General features: G+C 35.1%; 1 protein-coding gene across 1 annotated transcript in view; it reads right to left on the bottom strand.

Annotated features, from left to right (window-relative positions):
• Window positions 1-11914: 11914 nt before the first annotated feature.
• Window positions 11915-17408, bottom strand: part of ITGB8 (integrin subunit beta 8) — an 84260-nt gene continuing 78766 nt past the window's right edge. Inside the window, exon 14 of the mRNA XM_019443564.2 lies at window positions 11915-17396. Within this exon, the coding sequence (XP_019299109.1) occupies window positions 17274-17396 (123 nt within the window). The 3' untranslated portion in view covers window positions 11915-17273. The remainder of the gene's footprint in view (window positions 17397-17408) is intronic.

Below are 17408 nucleotides of genomic sequence, written 5' to 3'. Positions count from 1 at the left end.
ACATGATAGATGGTTCTCTATCCCCTCACTTTCTTTAAAAAAAATTTTTTTAACGTTTATTTATTTTTGAGAAGAGAGAGACAGAGCATGAGCGGGGGAGGAGAGAGAAAGAGGAAGACACAGAATCTGAAACAGGCTCCAAGCTCTGAGCTGTCAGCACAGAGCCCAACACGGGGCTCAAACTCACGGACCCGTGAGATCATGACCTGAGCCGAAGTCAGATGCTCATCCGACTGAGCCACCCAGGCACCCCTCCATCCCTTCACTTTCAATCTGAATGTGTCTTTAGGTCTAAAGTGAGTCTCTTGTAGTCAGCATATAGATGGATCTTTTTTTTAAACCATTCTGATACCTTTTGTCTTTTGATTGGAGCTTTTAGTCCATTTCCATTCAGAGTGATTTTTGTAAGATACGAATTTAGTGCCATTGTGTTACCTATAGAGTTGGTGTTTCTGGTGATATTCTCTCGTACTTTCTAGTCTTTGTTGCTTTGGTCTTTTTAAAATGTAGTATGTCATGTTGATTCATTTAGACATGTTGAACCATCCTTGCATCCCCAGAATAAATCCTACTTCATTATGGTATTATTTTAAAATGTATTTTTAAATTTCTTTTTGCTAAAATTTTGTTGTGAATTTCTGCATCTATGTTCATCAGGGATTTTGGCCTCTAATTTTCTTTTTTTGTGATGTCCTTGTCTGGTTTCAGTATCAAGGCCAAGTTGGCTTTATAAAGTAAGTTTGGAAGCTTTTTTTTCTTGAGCGTTTTGGAAGAGTTTGATAAGGATCGGTATTAAGTCTTCTTTGAATATTTGGCAGAACACCAATGAAGGTGTCTGGTCCTTGACTTTTGTTTGTTGGGAGGGTTTTGATTACTGACTCAATCTCCTTGTTAGTAATTCTTGTAATCATGTTTTTTTTCCCTTCACGATTCAGTCTTAAAGTATTTTAAATTTCTATGAATGTATCCACTTTTTTCTAGTGGTTCAGTTCACTGGCAATATAATTTTTCATAGTAGTCTTATTTGATCCTTTATATTAATATGGTATCAGTTATAACTGTTATCTTTCATTTCTAATTTTATTTATTTGAGCTCTCTCTCTCTCTCTCTCTCTTTTTTTTGGTGGGTCTGGCTGAAGGTTTGTCAGTTTTGTTTGTCTTTCAAAGAACCAACTCTTAGTTTAATTGATATTTTCTACTGTTATTCTACTCTCTATTTCATTTAGTTTTGCTTTCACCTTTCTAATTTTTCCTTCTAACCTTGTGTTTTGTTTGTTCTTTTTCTAGTTATTTATGTGTAAAGTTTATTTAAGATTTCTCTTGTTTCTTGAGGTAGGCCTGTATTACTGTGAGCTTCCCTCTTATAATTGCTTTTGCTGTATCCCATAGATTTTGGTAGGTCATATTTCTGTGTTCATTTGTCTCTAGGTTTTTTTTTTTAGCTTCCTTTATAACCCAGTAGTTTTCAGTAACATATTTTTTAATCTCCACATACTTGTAGTTTTTACAGTTTTATACTTAGAATTGATTTTCAGTTTTAGATTATTATGGTTGGAAAAGATGTTTGATATGATTTCAGTTTTCTTGAACTTACTGAAATTTCTTTTGTGGTAGAACATGTGATCTGTCTTAGACGATGTTCCATATGCTCCTTGAGAAGCATGTTTATTTTGCTGCTTTTGTATAAAATATTCTGTATATATCTATAAGTCTATTTGGTCTAATATGTTGCTTAAGGTCAGTGTTTCCTTATTGATTTTCTATCTGGATGATCTATCTGTTGATGTAAGTGGGGTGTTAAAATCTCCAACTATTGTACTGCTGTTAATTTCTCCCTTTAGATCTGTTAATATTTACTTTATAAATTTTGATGTTCCTATGTTATCATTATGTAGTGCTCCCTTTGTCTTTTATTACATTCCTTGTTTTAAAGTCTATTTTGTCTGAATATAAATATACCAGGTTTCTTTTCATTTTAATTTGCATGGAATATGTTTTTCCATCCCTTCACCTTCAGTGTGTGTGTGTGTCTTTACTTATAAAATGAGTCTCTTATAGTCAGTTTATATGTGTGTCTTGGTTTTTGTTTGTGTGTTTGGTTTTGGTTTTGGTTTTTAATCTATTTAGCCAGTCTATGTCTTTTGATGAGAGAATTTAGCACATTTATATTTAAAGTAATGATTGATAGGTGTGTATTTACTGCCATGTTGTTAATTGTTTTCTGGCTGCTTTTGTAGTTCCTCTCTATTCCTTTTTTTTTTTTTTTTTTCTTTTCTTTTCTCTCTTCCTTTCTGATTTGGTGACTTTCTTTAGTATTATGTTTAGATTGCTTTTTTTCTTTTCTGTATTTACCATCATTTTTTGCCCTGTGCTTATCATGCAGTTCACATGTATCATCCTGTGAATATAGCAGTATATTTTAAATTGATAACAGCTTAAATTTGAACACTTTCCTAAACTCTACATTTTTACTCCACCCACCACATTCTATGTTTTTGATGTCACTTTTCACATTTTTCTATTTTATGTATCCATTAGCTAATTACTATATTTTTAGTTAATTTTTACTACTTTTGACTTTTAGTGTTCTTAGTAGCTTTATAAGGGATTAATCCATGCTTTTACCAAATATTTACCTTTTCCAGTGAGATTTTTACCTTTGTGTATTTTCTTGTTACTAATAATGCCATTTCTTTTCAGGTTAAAGAGGTCCCTGTAATATTTATTGTATGGCCAGTTTAGTAGTGGTGAATACCTTTAGCTTTTGCTTATCTGGTAACTCTATCTCTCCTTCAAACCTGAATGGTCTCCTTACCATGTAGAGTATTCTTGATTGGAAATTTTTTCTTTTTAGCACTTTGAATATGACATGCCACTCTTTCTGGCTTGCCAAGTTTCTACTGAGAAATATTCTAATAGCCTTTTTGGGTTTCCCTTGTACATAACAATTTGATTTTCTTTTATTGCTTTTAAGATTCTCTCTTGCAGGGTGCCTGAGTGGCTCAGTTGGTTAAGCATCTGACACTAGATTTTGACTCAGGTCATGATCTCATGGTTCCTGAAATTGAATCCTGTGTCAAGCCCCATGTCAGGCTCCATGCTGGGTGTGGAGCCTGCTTATGATTCTCTCTCTTTCTCCTTCTGTCCCTCCTCCCCCATGCACACTCTCTCCCTCTCTTAAAAAAAAATTTAAAAATACAAAATAAAAAACAGATTCTCTGTTTACCTTTTTTTTTTTTAACTTTTGACATGTTTTTTTTTTCTTTTTTCCCCCCAAATTGTCATTTAAATTCCAATAAGTTGACATACAGTATAATATTAGTTCTAGGGGTAGAATTTAGTGACTCATCAACACCCAGTGCTCATCATAACAAATGTCCTTCCTAAAACCCATCACCTGTTTAAGCTAACCCCCTGCCCATCTCCCATCCAGTAACCCTGTTTGTTCTCTATAGTTAAGAATGTGTTTCCTGGATTGCCTCTCCTCCCCACTTTGCCCCCCGCCCCCTTCCCCTGGGTTCACCTATGATCCAGCAATTGCACTACTAGGTATTTAGCAAAAGGATACAAATGTCCTGATTCGAAGAGATACATGAACCTCAATGTTTATAACAATATTACCAACAATAGCTAAATTATGGAAAGAGCCCAAATGTCCATCAACTGATGACTGCGTGAAGAAGACATGGAATATTACTCAACAATAAAAAAGAATGAAACATTTTTACAATGTGGATAGAGTTGGAGAGTATTATGCTAAGCAAAATAAGTCCATCAGTGAAAGATAAATAACATATGATTTCACTCATATGTGGAATTTAAGAAACAAACCAGACTAACATGACTTTTGATATTTTAATTATAATGTCTTGATGTAGCTCTCTTTGGGTTCATATTATCTAAAACTCTTTGGGATTCCTGGACTTGGATATTTGCTTTTTTTCTTCCTAGGTTGGGGAAGTTTTCAGCCATTATTTCTTCAAATAAATTTTCTGCCCCTCTTCTCTCTCTCTTCTCCTTCTGGGACCCCAATAATGTGAATGTTATTCCTCTTGATAGCCTAGATATCCCTTAAATTATCTTAAAAAAATTCTTTTTTGTTTTCTTCTTTGTCTGGGTGAATTCCAGTACTTTATCTTACAGCTCACTGATCCATTTTTTTTTTTTTTTTACTTCATCCAGTCTGTTGATTCTCTCTAGTGTATTTTTCAGTTCAGTGTTGGTATTCTTCAGCTTTGTGACTTCTGTTTAGTACTTCTGTTTGCTATCTCTTTGTTAATGTTCTCTTGTGTTCATCCATTCTTTTCCTGAGTTTAGTAACCATATTTATGACTATTACTTTGAATTCTTTATCAGGTAGAGTACTTATCTCCATATCATTAAGGTCCTTTTCTGAGAATTTATCTTATTCTTTCATTTGGAACATATTTCTCCGCTTCCTTATTTTATTTGATTCTCTGTGTTTGTTTCTATGTATTAGGTGAAAGAGCTACCTCTCTCAGTCTTGAAAGAGTGGCCTGGTGCAGGTGATGATCCTTCTTTAACCTTGCCCTAGCTCTTGGTTGTCCTTGGAACCTTTGTGTTTGTTGAATTATTCCTGATATGTCCCCATTGTTGAGGGTGTGCCAAGATTTGTTAGTGATCCAAAGGAAGGAATTTATTTAGCACCTATTTTCATTGCTGATTGGAAGCCAGACCCTTAAGCAGCAGCTTTTAAAGTATGCACACATATACAATTCTGTATGGCTACAATTGTAATCTCTACTGGTCTGCAAACTAGATATGGAGGTGTCCTCTGTGTGACAGTTGTGTATAGGCTATTTCTGGGAAGTCTCCTTGAGCTGTAATGAGGTCAATGGGTATGCAAAGATGGCTTTTCACTGTTTATGTTCCCTGGGAGTGAGTGCCTCCTTAGTATCTAGATGTGTGGAAATCCTGAGGCTTATCCCTCATACTGAAACTCCAGGCTAAATAAATGGGCCTTTTTTACAGGAAGACTGGACTTGTGTTTCAGTCTGCTGTCTGTGCAGTGCCCTGGGTGTGGTGGCCTGCCAAGAACTGTCTTTCCAATTGTTACAGTCCCATGGAGCTCTGGAATGCCAGCCCCCTTGGCCACCAGGGCCAGGCAATCAAGGAATATCCCTTGTGTGGATTGCATGTGCCTGCTGGCTTTTGCAAGACAGCTGGAGAGTGGGGGATGGGGGTGGGCAGGCTTGCTGGCTTCTGAAAGGCAGGGGAATAATGTCTTGAGTGCACCCTTCTGTGGGATTCAGCAGTGCAGCAGGGAAGTGCCTTGATTCTACATGCACCAGCTTTAGGCTGAGAGCAAGAGAATGCTCTGAGCTCTCATATTGGCCAGCCCCAGCCAGGGGGAGGGAGAATGTTGCAATTGGCTGCACCTGCAGACTTTAGCTGGGGAGCAGAAGAACTCTCTGATCTGCCCTAGTTAGGAATAGGGGAGTGCTGCAACCACCCACACTCTCTGGCCTCAGCAAATATTATGATTGCTTGTCTCACCTATCCCAGCAAAGTGGCAGGAGGGTGCTCTATCCAAGTTCACCCATCTGTGCTAGCAGGCTGTGTGGAGAATGTAGCAATGGCACCCACCAGAGTTTCCCCCTTCTGGGACTGTCTTAACTGATTCAGCAGCCCCTTTAGCTGATGCCCTCAAATCAGGAAGTGAATCTCCTTCTCATATAGTCTAAGTGCTTTTCAAGCTGCTATTTTTTCACTGCATCTCAGGATGAGCAAGACTGAATGTGAGTCATCCACGAGGGGGAATTCTGTTTCCTTTAGCACTTTGGGACTTCCAGATATCAGCCCTATTGGTTTTCTAAGCCAGATATCCTGGGGCTGTCTCTCTGGTGCAGATCCTAGGAGTAGGGGTCCCCAGTGTGGGGCACCAACCCCTTGCTCCTCTGAGAGAAGTTCCTCTCAGGTGAGATCCCTTTTTATTGTGTGTCCCTCTATTAGGGGTAGGTGTTTTTTTGTTGTTGTTGTTTTTTGTTGTTTTTTTTTTTTTAAATAAGACTGTGTGTTTGCCTCGCCTACCTCTCTCAGTATGTTCCTTTGTTCTTTGTTGTACAGAGCAGTTCATCTAGTTTTGAGATCTTTTTCAGAGGGAATTGATCCATTTATAGTTGTAGATTTGGTGTGTCTGTGGGAGGAGGCAAGTTCAGGATCTTTCTATGCTGCCATCTTAGACACCCTCCTCTAATTCCTTTTAAAAAACATAATAAACAGTATTTGGGGAAAAGTTTTCAATACATGTTATTTGTAGTTTTCAGATTCTGTGGTCAGGGAGAGGGAGTTGTAAATTATATCCAAAATCATTCTTGAGAAGAGTCTGAGATTATTGTTTTGATATTTGAAAGGAAGAAAAATGGCACTTACTTACTCTGTTTCAAGTTATACTCTAACCTATAGAGTAAGAATAGACAGTTAGAAATAGGTAGACATACCTAGTGCTAGCCATTCATCCTAGGAGAAGATAAGACCCGGAGCATAGCCTTATATGTTATCAGCACCAATCTATATTGAAGTCTCTCTTTTTTCTTTAATTTTTAAAATATTTATTTATTTTGAAAGACCAGGAGAGAGGGGGAAGTGCAGAGAGAGAAGAGACAGAATCCCAAGTAGGCTCTGCTCTGTCAGAGCAGAGCCCAACGCGGGGCTCAAACCCAGGAACTATGAGATCATGATGTGACCTGAAATCAAGAGTCGGATGCTGAACCGACTAAGCCACGCCGGTGTTCCTGATGGAGCCTCTTTTTCTGGCTTGAGCCAGACATCAGACTTCTCTGTCTCCCAGATGCAGGAACACATTTCAGAGCCTCTGGTGGGTCCCTTGAAGTCCCACTAGGCTGGCAGTTAGAGGGAATATGTTTTACCCGATCCCTGGAGAGAGGTGAAATAGAGACTCAAAGCAGAGATCTGTAAAAAAAAATCTTTTTAACCGATCTTTTTATCCCTACCATCTCTGCCCTCTCTATATTTTCCATGGCTCAAAGGATCCAGAGTCCCAGAACCAATTTTCAGTACCATTTTTTATTTTATTTTGGGTCTGTCTGTTAAATACACATACATATGTATTTCTTTTCCATTTTGCTATTCATTGGCAATATAAGCATTGTTTTCCCCTTTTCAAGCCCACACAAAAGCAGAAATACTACCAAAACAAGTGCAAAATTTAGTGGACTAGAGACAAATGTGGATACATGTCCATAGATCTACTTTTTTTTCAAGAGAATATAAACCTAGTGTGGTAGGGTTCCCTCCCTAAAGGAGAGAAAAAACAAAACAAAATAAAACCTCAAGGCAACTTGGCTATACATGTACTTGACAACATCCCTCACAACCTTGTAACAAGAGACACTTAATCAGATGGCATGTTTGTGTGTTACTGTATATGGGAAACAAAGAAACAGAAAATGTATTTAAAAAACTATGTCACATGACATTCCAGGCTCTGTTTTTCCGGTACAAACCCAACTGAGCAGTGCTGCATGAATTAAGTTGCTTCCTAGAAGAAAAGCCTCGATGTCATGACTCTCTGTGTGAGAATCCTGCTACACTAGGTCTAGGGCAAGGGAGAAAGAAGTGAATTAGACCTGAGAGAAGAGTAAATAGATGTGATTCCTCAAAGTAAGAGGGAACATAAGCATTTTCTACTCCAATGACCAGGGAATAGAATAGAAGGGATGCTGTGCCTAGCTGTCCTTGGTGTGGCCGTCCTCCTTGTATTTCCTGAATACAACAAATAGACCTGGATACTTGTGTCACTAAACAGAGAAGAAGGAGATATGTTGTATACTTTGGTGGGGATGAGGGTGTGAAGAGAAGATTTGATTGAGTCCTCTGACCAGGATGGAATTCCAAAGGCCATGTTAGGAATTCCCCTGTTAATTTGGGTAATGATGGAGCTCCTCCACTGTTTACAATGCACACAAATATAAATACATTTAGTTTTTGGAAAAAAACAGAGAGGTTTTCAGTGACAGAAAAATGAGAACTGGCTATAGATAATCAAAATATTTAATGTGGGCCTCTACATGCACTGGAGATGTTAGGTTTCCTATAAAAAGTAATTGAAGTCAACCTTATTTTTAAAAATAACATGCAAGACAATCATTTTATTACTTTGATTTTAACTATAACAAATGACAGGGAAATTTTGAGCACAGGTTTTTCTCAGGGACATGTCTCAGGGGCTCAGAGAAAACAGAACATCATTGACTCTCTCAGCAGTTATTTACTGAGTGCCTGTACTGAATATTGATTATCAGGTACTGATTAGTAAGCATAACCCATAGCTTATGGTCTGTTGATGCTAGTTTTCACTCTTTATGGAAATGGTTCTTAAACTTTGGCACACATTAGAATTAGTTAGAGAGCAGGTTAAAACACAGATCAGTGGGCCCCATTCCAAGTTTCTGGTTCAGAATATTTGGAGTTTCTAGTAAGTTTTCATGTGACATTGATGCTGCTGGTCTGGGGACTGCCTTTGAGAACCATGGACTTATAGATTATAATTAATAGGGGGAAATGTAAAAAATAATTGTTGCTAATGTCAAATTAAGGTTTTCTTATGTGGATAATGATCTTTCGTGACCTTAATGATGGTGAGAGTGTAGTTTGTAGTCATAACAATGAAAAAAACAGCACAGAATATGACAAAGCCCAATAAAGGAAGTAAGTGTTTTCCTCTCACTACTATAGTCTGAGGATTTTTTTTGAAGCTTAAAGCAATTCACTGGAAGAAGTCTAAACAGTACCAGGTCCTAAGCACTAAATAATGCACCAGTCCAAATAAGAGCTAAAGGACTGCCAAGTTGAAAGCCAAGGTATCATTTATTTTTCTTGTGCAGCCTACCATTACTTCTAATTCTGATCAAATTTTTCATATACAAACAACTGCTTTAAGGAAATCCTGTCTATCTTGCAGTTAGGCCTATTTTGATGATTTTGAAAACATGATCATTGACATGGTTTAAATATTCACAGCTTTAGTTTCGTCTGGCCAAATATTTTGATGAAGTTAGAATTTAGTCTAAAAGTCATGAATTGGCAAGAACAATGTGGTCTGTGAGACCAGATTGGAAGGTTTATCCAATTTGGATAGAAGTCTGTAGTGACTTTCAGAGTTGGCATTGGAATTCTCTTCGACTAACTTCTTTTCTTATCACTGATTATCTAGCCAGTCTCCAAATTCTCTCAAATATTCTTTGCAATAGTAGCTCATATTCACTCCCTTTGTACTTTTCTCTAGATTTTTACTTCTTAAAAAATTTTTAAGCTCGTTTCACTGACTCCTCTTTGTCACAGTTTGAAATGCTTCCCTATTATACCCTAGACCAATTCAAACCTTCCCAACATAAACATTTCTCTCTACATTGGTTCCTTCTCTGCCATTATAAATATGTAGATCTCACCCATTCAAAAGCAACTTATTTAACCAATCTCCTCTTGTTGAATACTGAAGTTTTTAACCAAGATTTTATACTTGGTATTATATCCTGCTCATTCTTTACTCAGTGCATATAAGAGATAGTGGCACATTTATGGATGGGATAACATACACTTATTAAAATGATTGTTAAAATATTGACATGGAAAAATACTTGAAATGCTTTGAACAAAAGTATTTTTATACTAGACTGTCCGTAGCATATTTCTGTCTTAGGTACAAACACGTATATCTGTCTGGAAAATATATGGCAATGTTTAATGCTGGGTGGTCAGACCAGAGAAATATTTATTTAAGTTGTAGTGTCTAGGTGTTTTTGGATGTTTTATAATAAATATGCATTATCTGCACAATAGAAGTGATAAAAGTACAGAGAAAAATGAAATGAAAATATGCTTAGATGTGAAAGTGATTGATGTTAGGAAGTTAGAATTAATATTTTTTTTCCTGATTTTGTATACTTCCAATTTTTTTATATTAGTACTAAATAATATTTAAATTTGGTATAAAAAGCATTTAATACCATTAATAATAATACTTAAAAAGAAACTTTTAATTGAGTATAGTTGACACATGTTACATTAGTTTCAGGTGTACAACATAGTGATTCAACATTAATAGAATTGAATATTGACATTTAGTATTAAAGGATATGAAATTAATGCTTAATTTAAAAAATATATTTGTTTTATATAAGTATATGCCAAGCTATATATAGTTCCGACAACATCACTCTTCTTAAGCTTTAGAGCTTGCTTTTCCCTACCCCAAATTCAAACTTCTAACCCTGGGAATCAAGTTCTCCATAACTTAGCACCTGTAGGCTACTGCCTTTCATTATCTAATGTTGTATCTCAACAAGATTTCAGTGGTATTACATGGAATTCCCAGTCTTGTCTGCTTTACCATTCCCCTAACTCTCCGTGACATTGCCTTTCTGCATGTCCACACTCATCTTTTCTTCAAAGTCTAGGCCAAATGCTCTCTTCTATAGACCTGCTCCAGTTTAGCTCCAACATCTGAGTACATTACCAAAAATTTTTTTTTTCGTTTTTAAAGCCTATTCACTCCTTCCTGTGTAGTACTTTTGCACATACATTAACTCTCCAACTTAATTTATTGCACATTTGGGAATGGTATGGAGAAATAAATTAGTAAAGCTAATTAAACTAGTAAAATCTGTCCTCACAAAACATGATCAGTCATTTATGGAGCGTAAAACAGATCTGGGTATGAATTCTGCCTTGGTAACTTGCTGGCTGTGTGTATGTATACAAAGTCCTTAATATCTCCGTGCCTTGTTTTTCTTATTTGAAAAATTGAGGGAAGTGGTATTAGTATTGCTGAATAATCAGTGAAACAATTATATAAAGCATACATTGTTAGAGTGCAGATTATCTGCTAGAACATCTAATACAGTGGTTTAGCTATAAAGATTGTTTCCCCACCAGGTGTCAGTCTTGAGGTGAGCAGATGATTGAAGGGGCCGCTCTGACAATTTAAGTATAGGGCTTCCTTTGCTAAGACAGCTGCTCCAGTTGTTTCAGACAACGAAAAGAGGAAAAGAGGAAGTGAGATCCAGACAATAAAAAGAGGGAAAGAGGAAGTGAGATCCAGAGTTGCACGTTTCACTGGCATCATTTAGTCCTGTAACACATTTAGCTGCAAAGGAGTCTAGGTAGTTCAGTCTTAGCTGTGTGCTCTACTGAAACTCAGGTCCTATTATCGAAGATAGAAGGGAAAAAATGGGACCAAATGGCACTCATAACAAAATCATGATTCTGAGACTGAAAGACTAGTCCCAAACCCAACTGTGATGTATCCTCAAAAATAAAGTCCTTGTGGGACCTACTTATAGCTTCCATCTGATCTTTCTAGTGCAACTTCTACTTATAGATGTGCTACATATACATTTTCCTTCAAACTATTAAAATTCCTAATGACAGGCAATCTGTCTACATGTCTTATTTAACTTTTAACTTGTCCCCTCATGTGCTTTACTCTCGGCCCTCAGATCACAACACAACAATCACAATCACAAACACACAAGGGTATTCCATAAATTTCAGTTGTTAAATATGGCTCTCCAGAATGTGTGACTGAAATTTATGAACATGTTACATTTGTATCAAAGTGATGGTAGAAGTCTCTGGCTAGTAAAGAAAGCCTGATTTATCTTTTAGCTAATTCTTCAGTTCTTTATAATTTGGATATTCTTTCTACTTCCACTGTTGGCTGAGCAGCTATCAAAAGGGAATAGAGAAATTTGGATGGCCCTACATCTTTCAGTATCATCGGCTTTACAACTTTCTTCAAGTAGCTTTTTGGAATTATGTAATATCCTCTACCAATGACAATGTATGGATGTTACTACATTTCCTCATGTGAGAATGCTATTGTCTGGCAGCTCCAAGGGTCATGTAACACACAATGGTAAACAAAGAAGCATTTTGTGCATTCTTAGATCTTTACATTTTTATTTTAAAACATAAAATTTCACATTGATTAATATCTATATTAAACAGAATGATGCATTAATTAAATGCCTGGTCATAACTGTTATAAGCTCTGTTAGAAAAATAAACATCTCACAACAAACTACAGTGTCAGCTCTTTAATAAATACATAAAACAGAAGTTAGTAGTCAATTAGAATTACATGAACAGTTTCATAGTATATTTTGTGAAATTATCATATTTCCCAATTTTCTGTGTCATTTAAGGCAATTTAACTTTATGTATAATTTAAAGCCAGAAATAATAAGAAATTTGTTTAATGAGAATTTGTTTTTCTTAAGAGCTATTTTATATTCAAATATTTTAATTTAAAAATACACTCTATATTATTTTTTTTTACAAAGGTGGGATTTGTTAAACGAGACAAATAAGGTTTTATTACTGATAATTTAAAAACATTTCTAAATTTTATTTTTGCAGAGGTTTTAAAAAACTTTAATGAAGTAGCTGGTAAATGTAAAATAGTTTTTAAAGTTGTATTAAATATACATAAAATGAATTTCTATATTATGTGCAAATTTATATTTTCTTACAATTTAGAATTAAAATATTTCATATTCAATATTCTTAATAAAATTTATGTACCATAAATTTTGTTATTGTGGATAATTCTTATCAAAATCACATTTATCTGTGGTATAGTGTAAAGTTAGTAAATGTTCTTTACATAAATCACACATTTTCCATCCTTGATAACTGCAGGTTTTTTTTTTTTTATTGTTGGGTTAAATAATTTTAACTGAAGTAGGCCATAGAGGTTGGAAATCTGAATAATAGAGTTAGCTTATGAAGATAGATTTTATGCAGGAAAGTATGCAGGTAGATAAAAGAGTAGTGTTATTACTCTCAGGTGTTTCATTAACAGCTGCCCAGATAGCTGAACAATTGTTTTACATAATTCAAATAACTTAAATATGCAGTTTAATGACAGTCATTACATGGGCTTGAAGGTAAATTTATCAGAGCCAAAGAAAAAATCAAACCAAAGAGCAGAAATGAGAAAGAATAAAATTGTAGGAGGACTTGAGGGGACAGTTTGTTTTTTTCCTACAGTACTGATTGGTTGTATCATACTTTTCTTTTGTTATTGACATCAGACATACAAGATACTACAAAATCTAATTACAATGGTTTCATGTATTTTCCAGTTAATTCTGTTTAAAACTGAGATGATCATATGAAAGTATTCTTTAGAAAGGGATAGAGAGATTAAAAATTTGTTAGCAAAATTGGGAGAAACCCACCCATTCTTATTAGTTAAGGTAGGTATGCTGAAATCGTAGCCAGTAGCATAAAGTATAAATAGGAAGATGAAAGAGCTTTTACAACCTAAAGGTTTGCAGGATCTGAGCTCATAATCAGATAGGCTCCATGATGAGTTGTATGTGATTCAGTTGTCCTGAAAATTGGCTTCACATGTTACCATAAATTGGTTCTGAAATATTTATAAGAAAAGGAATGTCCCTATCCCCATGAACATTTAAAGATGAATTAGTGTAATGTTATATAAGAACAACTTTAAACACTGCATCTAAGATGCCAATGATTATAAGATATAATCACAATTTTAGAGATGCGAATTGAAAAAGTAGAAATCTTAGAATCAATGAAATACGAATATGTATAATCAGTTACCCATAAAAAAAATTGCCATAGAGTAATTATAAAAGAAAAAGGAAATTATCTGAAAGAATGCTAATTCTATATTTCTCTGAAAATATATCTCAGTTTACATTGCATGAATTGGAGTTCATAAGGTCAATATAAATAAGGATCATCATAAGTTAAATGTTAAGAGTATATAAAACAGAATACAATGTGCACATGATTGAACTCCCAACTAGCTATATTTCACTTGATACTTATATTAAAAGATCTAGATCTCAAATCCTTTAGACCTGAAAGAAGCTCAAATGGTTGTGAAAATTTTAAATTCTTAATTTTAATGGGTGTGTGTTGGCTCAGGTGCATAATGAATTTTGAAATCATTAAGAGATTTTTGGAAATGAAGAACTTCATTATATCATTACATTCAGTTATTTTTCATGATTAGCCTTATTGAGCTTGGAGTTTTAGGCAAGCTCTTAGGAAAAGTGAGTAGGAAAACTAGGAGTAAGGAAAGGAAGGAAAAGTCATTGAGTATAATTTAACTATACCAGGTACCAGAAGGAATATAATTCTATGGAGAAAAATTTTCATAGTTCATCATGATCATATTTCAGTGTCTCATGGATACCTATTGTCATATACAAGAATATCGTTAGTGGAATTAAGTATATGTTTTTTTTAATCTGGAATTTATTCTTTGGTGAAGTTTTGCATCTTTTTCACCCACTAATTTTGAGTTTTGAAAAATTTGCCTCCAAATAAATCTATTCTGATAACCTTAGATTTCCTTTTTATCCTTATAAATCAAAGCTGTATTGAACATTCAGTACATAATCAGATTTTTGGTGAATTTTTGAGTCTTTCAGAGAATGTCTATGACTTCATACATACTAACAAGTTTCAAAAAAAGGTTTCAAATGTTTAAAAATCCATGTACACTGTGGTGTAAAGATGTCCCCAGAGAAACAAAATGCATACAGTTATATTGTAGTGTATATATGGCACATGTCTAAATCATTACATACTTTAGGGCACAAAAATGCTATCGTACCAAAAGTGTTCAAGTTCTTTGTTAATTATTTAAAATTTCATTACTTGTTTAATATCATGAATCTCAAAAGGTTCCTATGGTCGTATTAGTTGAAAATGGGCTCTATTTACATAAATTATTTAATCTAAGTATACCCTGTTTTCCCTTACCTTTTAATTAATTCTAACTAGTCAAATATTAATTCTCTTCTCAAAGCCATTTTATAGGAAAATATCCATTATTCAAGTAAAATATAAGCTCTAAAATCTTTAAGAATTAGGTCTTTAAGTAAAAAAAGAAAGCACAAGACATCACAAGCATAACTACAATCATCATCAAGCCTTGAACTGCCTATGAGGAAGTCTGTCTTTTCCTATAACAGCGTTGGTCCATTATATTAGTGCAAACTAGTGACAGCATAAAAACAGAAACCCTCGGTTTTTAAGGGTTTCATTTTATTATGCTCCTTTGGATAACTCATTCTACATGGAGATTAGTTTATGAACATTATAATGTTAATTTTTAAAATTGTTGGCATTTTAATAAATGGATAATTTCCACTTTTTCCTTTTGGGGAGCTATAGTGTATCCATATTTTTTCTTTTTAAAATGGATGCTATGTGTGACAGGCAGGCTGCAAAATACGATTTTTATGTTATCCTTGGTGATCAAAGGTATCTCACACAAGTGAGTCACAGTACTGAATTATGTCAATGTCCCCAATTTCATTTGGGGAAGGAAATACAGTTCAACTTAGCATCATAATTGCGTGGCTGGAGGGGACATTTAATGGGACTGCTGTGTTTGCTCCAGAACACTTATATGTTTTTAAATCCTCTTTGTGGCAAAATAAGGGGTGGGAGTTAGTCTCATTGAAATGCAAATATCCTGGCATTTCTTCCAGTGCTTGAAGACAGCAAATTTGGGAAGTTAATTATAAGAAAGCATTTTAAATAAATTCCTTTGTTCTCATAGGCAAAGCTCTGTACTACACATAGGACTATTGGACTTCTAGCCAATAAAATCAGACCAAATGAGTCTGTAGGGATATGGTAATTGTGAAGAAGTTTCCACTGGGGAAGACAAAAGCTGATGGCCTCTATATCAAGCTCTCAGGCTGAGCACTACACAACTCACAGGCTGTCGTTTGAATGGACTTCCCTGTACTTAGGCCATGCTGAATTCTCTTAGAAGCTGATTAGCAAGAAAGATTACAAGCCAGTCGTGGAATTCAGTTTGAATTACTCTTTTCTGCTTTCCTTTGAAATTTTCTCATGCTCATATACTTAAGACTTCAGTAAATCACATTTAAAAATACTTGCCAATCAAATATTTTAAAGATTCAAGAGGTAGCATGATATTGTGCAACAAACACTAGCCTGGCAATCCGAAGATAGAATTTCTCTTCAAATGCTGCCACTTAATCACTTGGGTGTTTTTTAAGAAATCATTTAAACTTTGTGAGCCTCAGTTCCCTGACTAACTAAGAGGATGAATTAGCTTACTTCTAAGCTATTGTCTATCCTCCTCCCACTGTATACCTTTAAAATTCTGGTGAGTAGGGTTGAGGTGATTCAGGGACAGAATCTCTTAGGCTGTACTGAAATGCAAAAAAGAATAGAGCTTACTATAGCTTTTAATTTGAAAAATGCTCATATCTACTTGGATTTAATATCTGAGAGAGCGCACTAAAAAATGTGGTACTTTGCTTGAGGCAGAGTTTCTAAATACCTTGTGAACTTCAACCTGATGATTAGACAAATGAAATGGTGGAACATCCAGTTTATCAGGTAAGAAGATATAAGACTCCACGTCTGCACACAACGAAGCTGTTCTGATTTTGATGTGACTTTACAGTGTCCCTTATTAAACATTCAGCTTTTAAAACATCAGTATTCTAATAAAGTGACATTGTATTATTAGGTTTTTATGGCAGTAGTAACTTAGCACTTATTTAATCCAGTCATCTGTGACATAATATAAACTTATCCTGTAAGAAAGAAAAAACATGAAGGCAAAGAGGAGAGAATGTTGGGATTAGTATCTTGTAAAAAGCAGAAAACATAAACAGATGCATAACACTACACAGTTTCGAAAGAAGTTTCCCTCAAGATTAAGGTTTTATCTATTAACCTCTTGAATGAGTGAAACACTAACCATTTATTCATCTAGATGTTCTTGTCTAGTCACTGCCAGTTGTAGAAGTGTTTGGCAACAGTACTATAACTGCCTGTTATTTTTTTCATCCACATGTTCGGTGGAGGGATTACTGTACCCTTGTAGTGACACAGTGCCCAAACTATCTCACAGCATTGTCTCTCTCTGGGAAGCACAGGAATGGCAGGTACCTGTAAAGTGTAATCAGTGCTCTTCAGATGATCTACATTCTATGCTGATCTAAATAAGTTATATATTACAGTAAAGTGCTACAATGACACTAGTCTCAAACAGTAGTAAGACACATTTTTCTCTGAAAAATTCAGCAGCGATGTGAGTCACATGATGATGAGGATGCTTGTCAGTCTTCATTCAAGTGAACAACCAGCAACCAGCATGATCTAGAACAGTTTGTCTCCTCCTGTGACTTCTAACAGTATATTTTCTAGGAGCAATTATTAAAAATCCAGTTTCCCATAAAGTACTTTTTATCTCTTTAGAAGTTGCACCTGAAAGTTTCATGAGCATTTAATTTGCTGATATCCATTTTTATTTCTTCAGGTTTCTCACGTCGGTAGGTTACTGTTCTTGTGCAAACGCTTTGCAGAATCAACTTGTCCTTGATGGAGAA

Source organism: Panthera pardus, unplaced genomic scaffold (assembly GCF_024362965.1).
Source record: "Panthera pardus isolate Hobbes unplaced genomic scaffold, ASM2436296v1 HiC_scaffold_8, whole genome shotgun sequence".
Classification (NCBI taxonomy): Eukaryota; Metazoa; Chordata; class Mammalia; order Carnivora; family Felidae; genus Panthera; species Panthera pardus.
The sequence above is the reverse complement of the archived record's forward strand: the minus strand, read 5'-3'. Positions and strand labels throughout refer to the sequence as shown.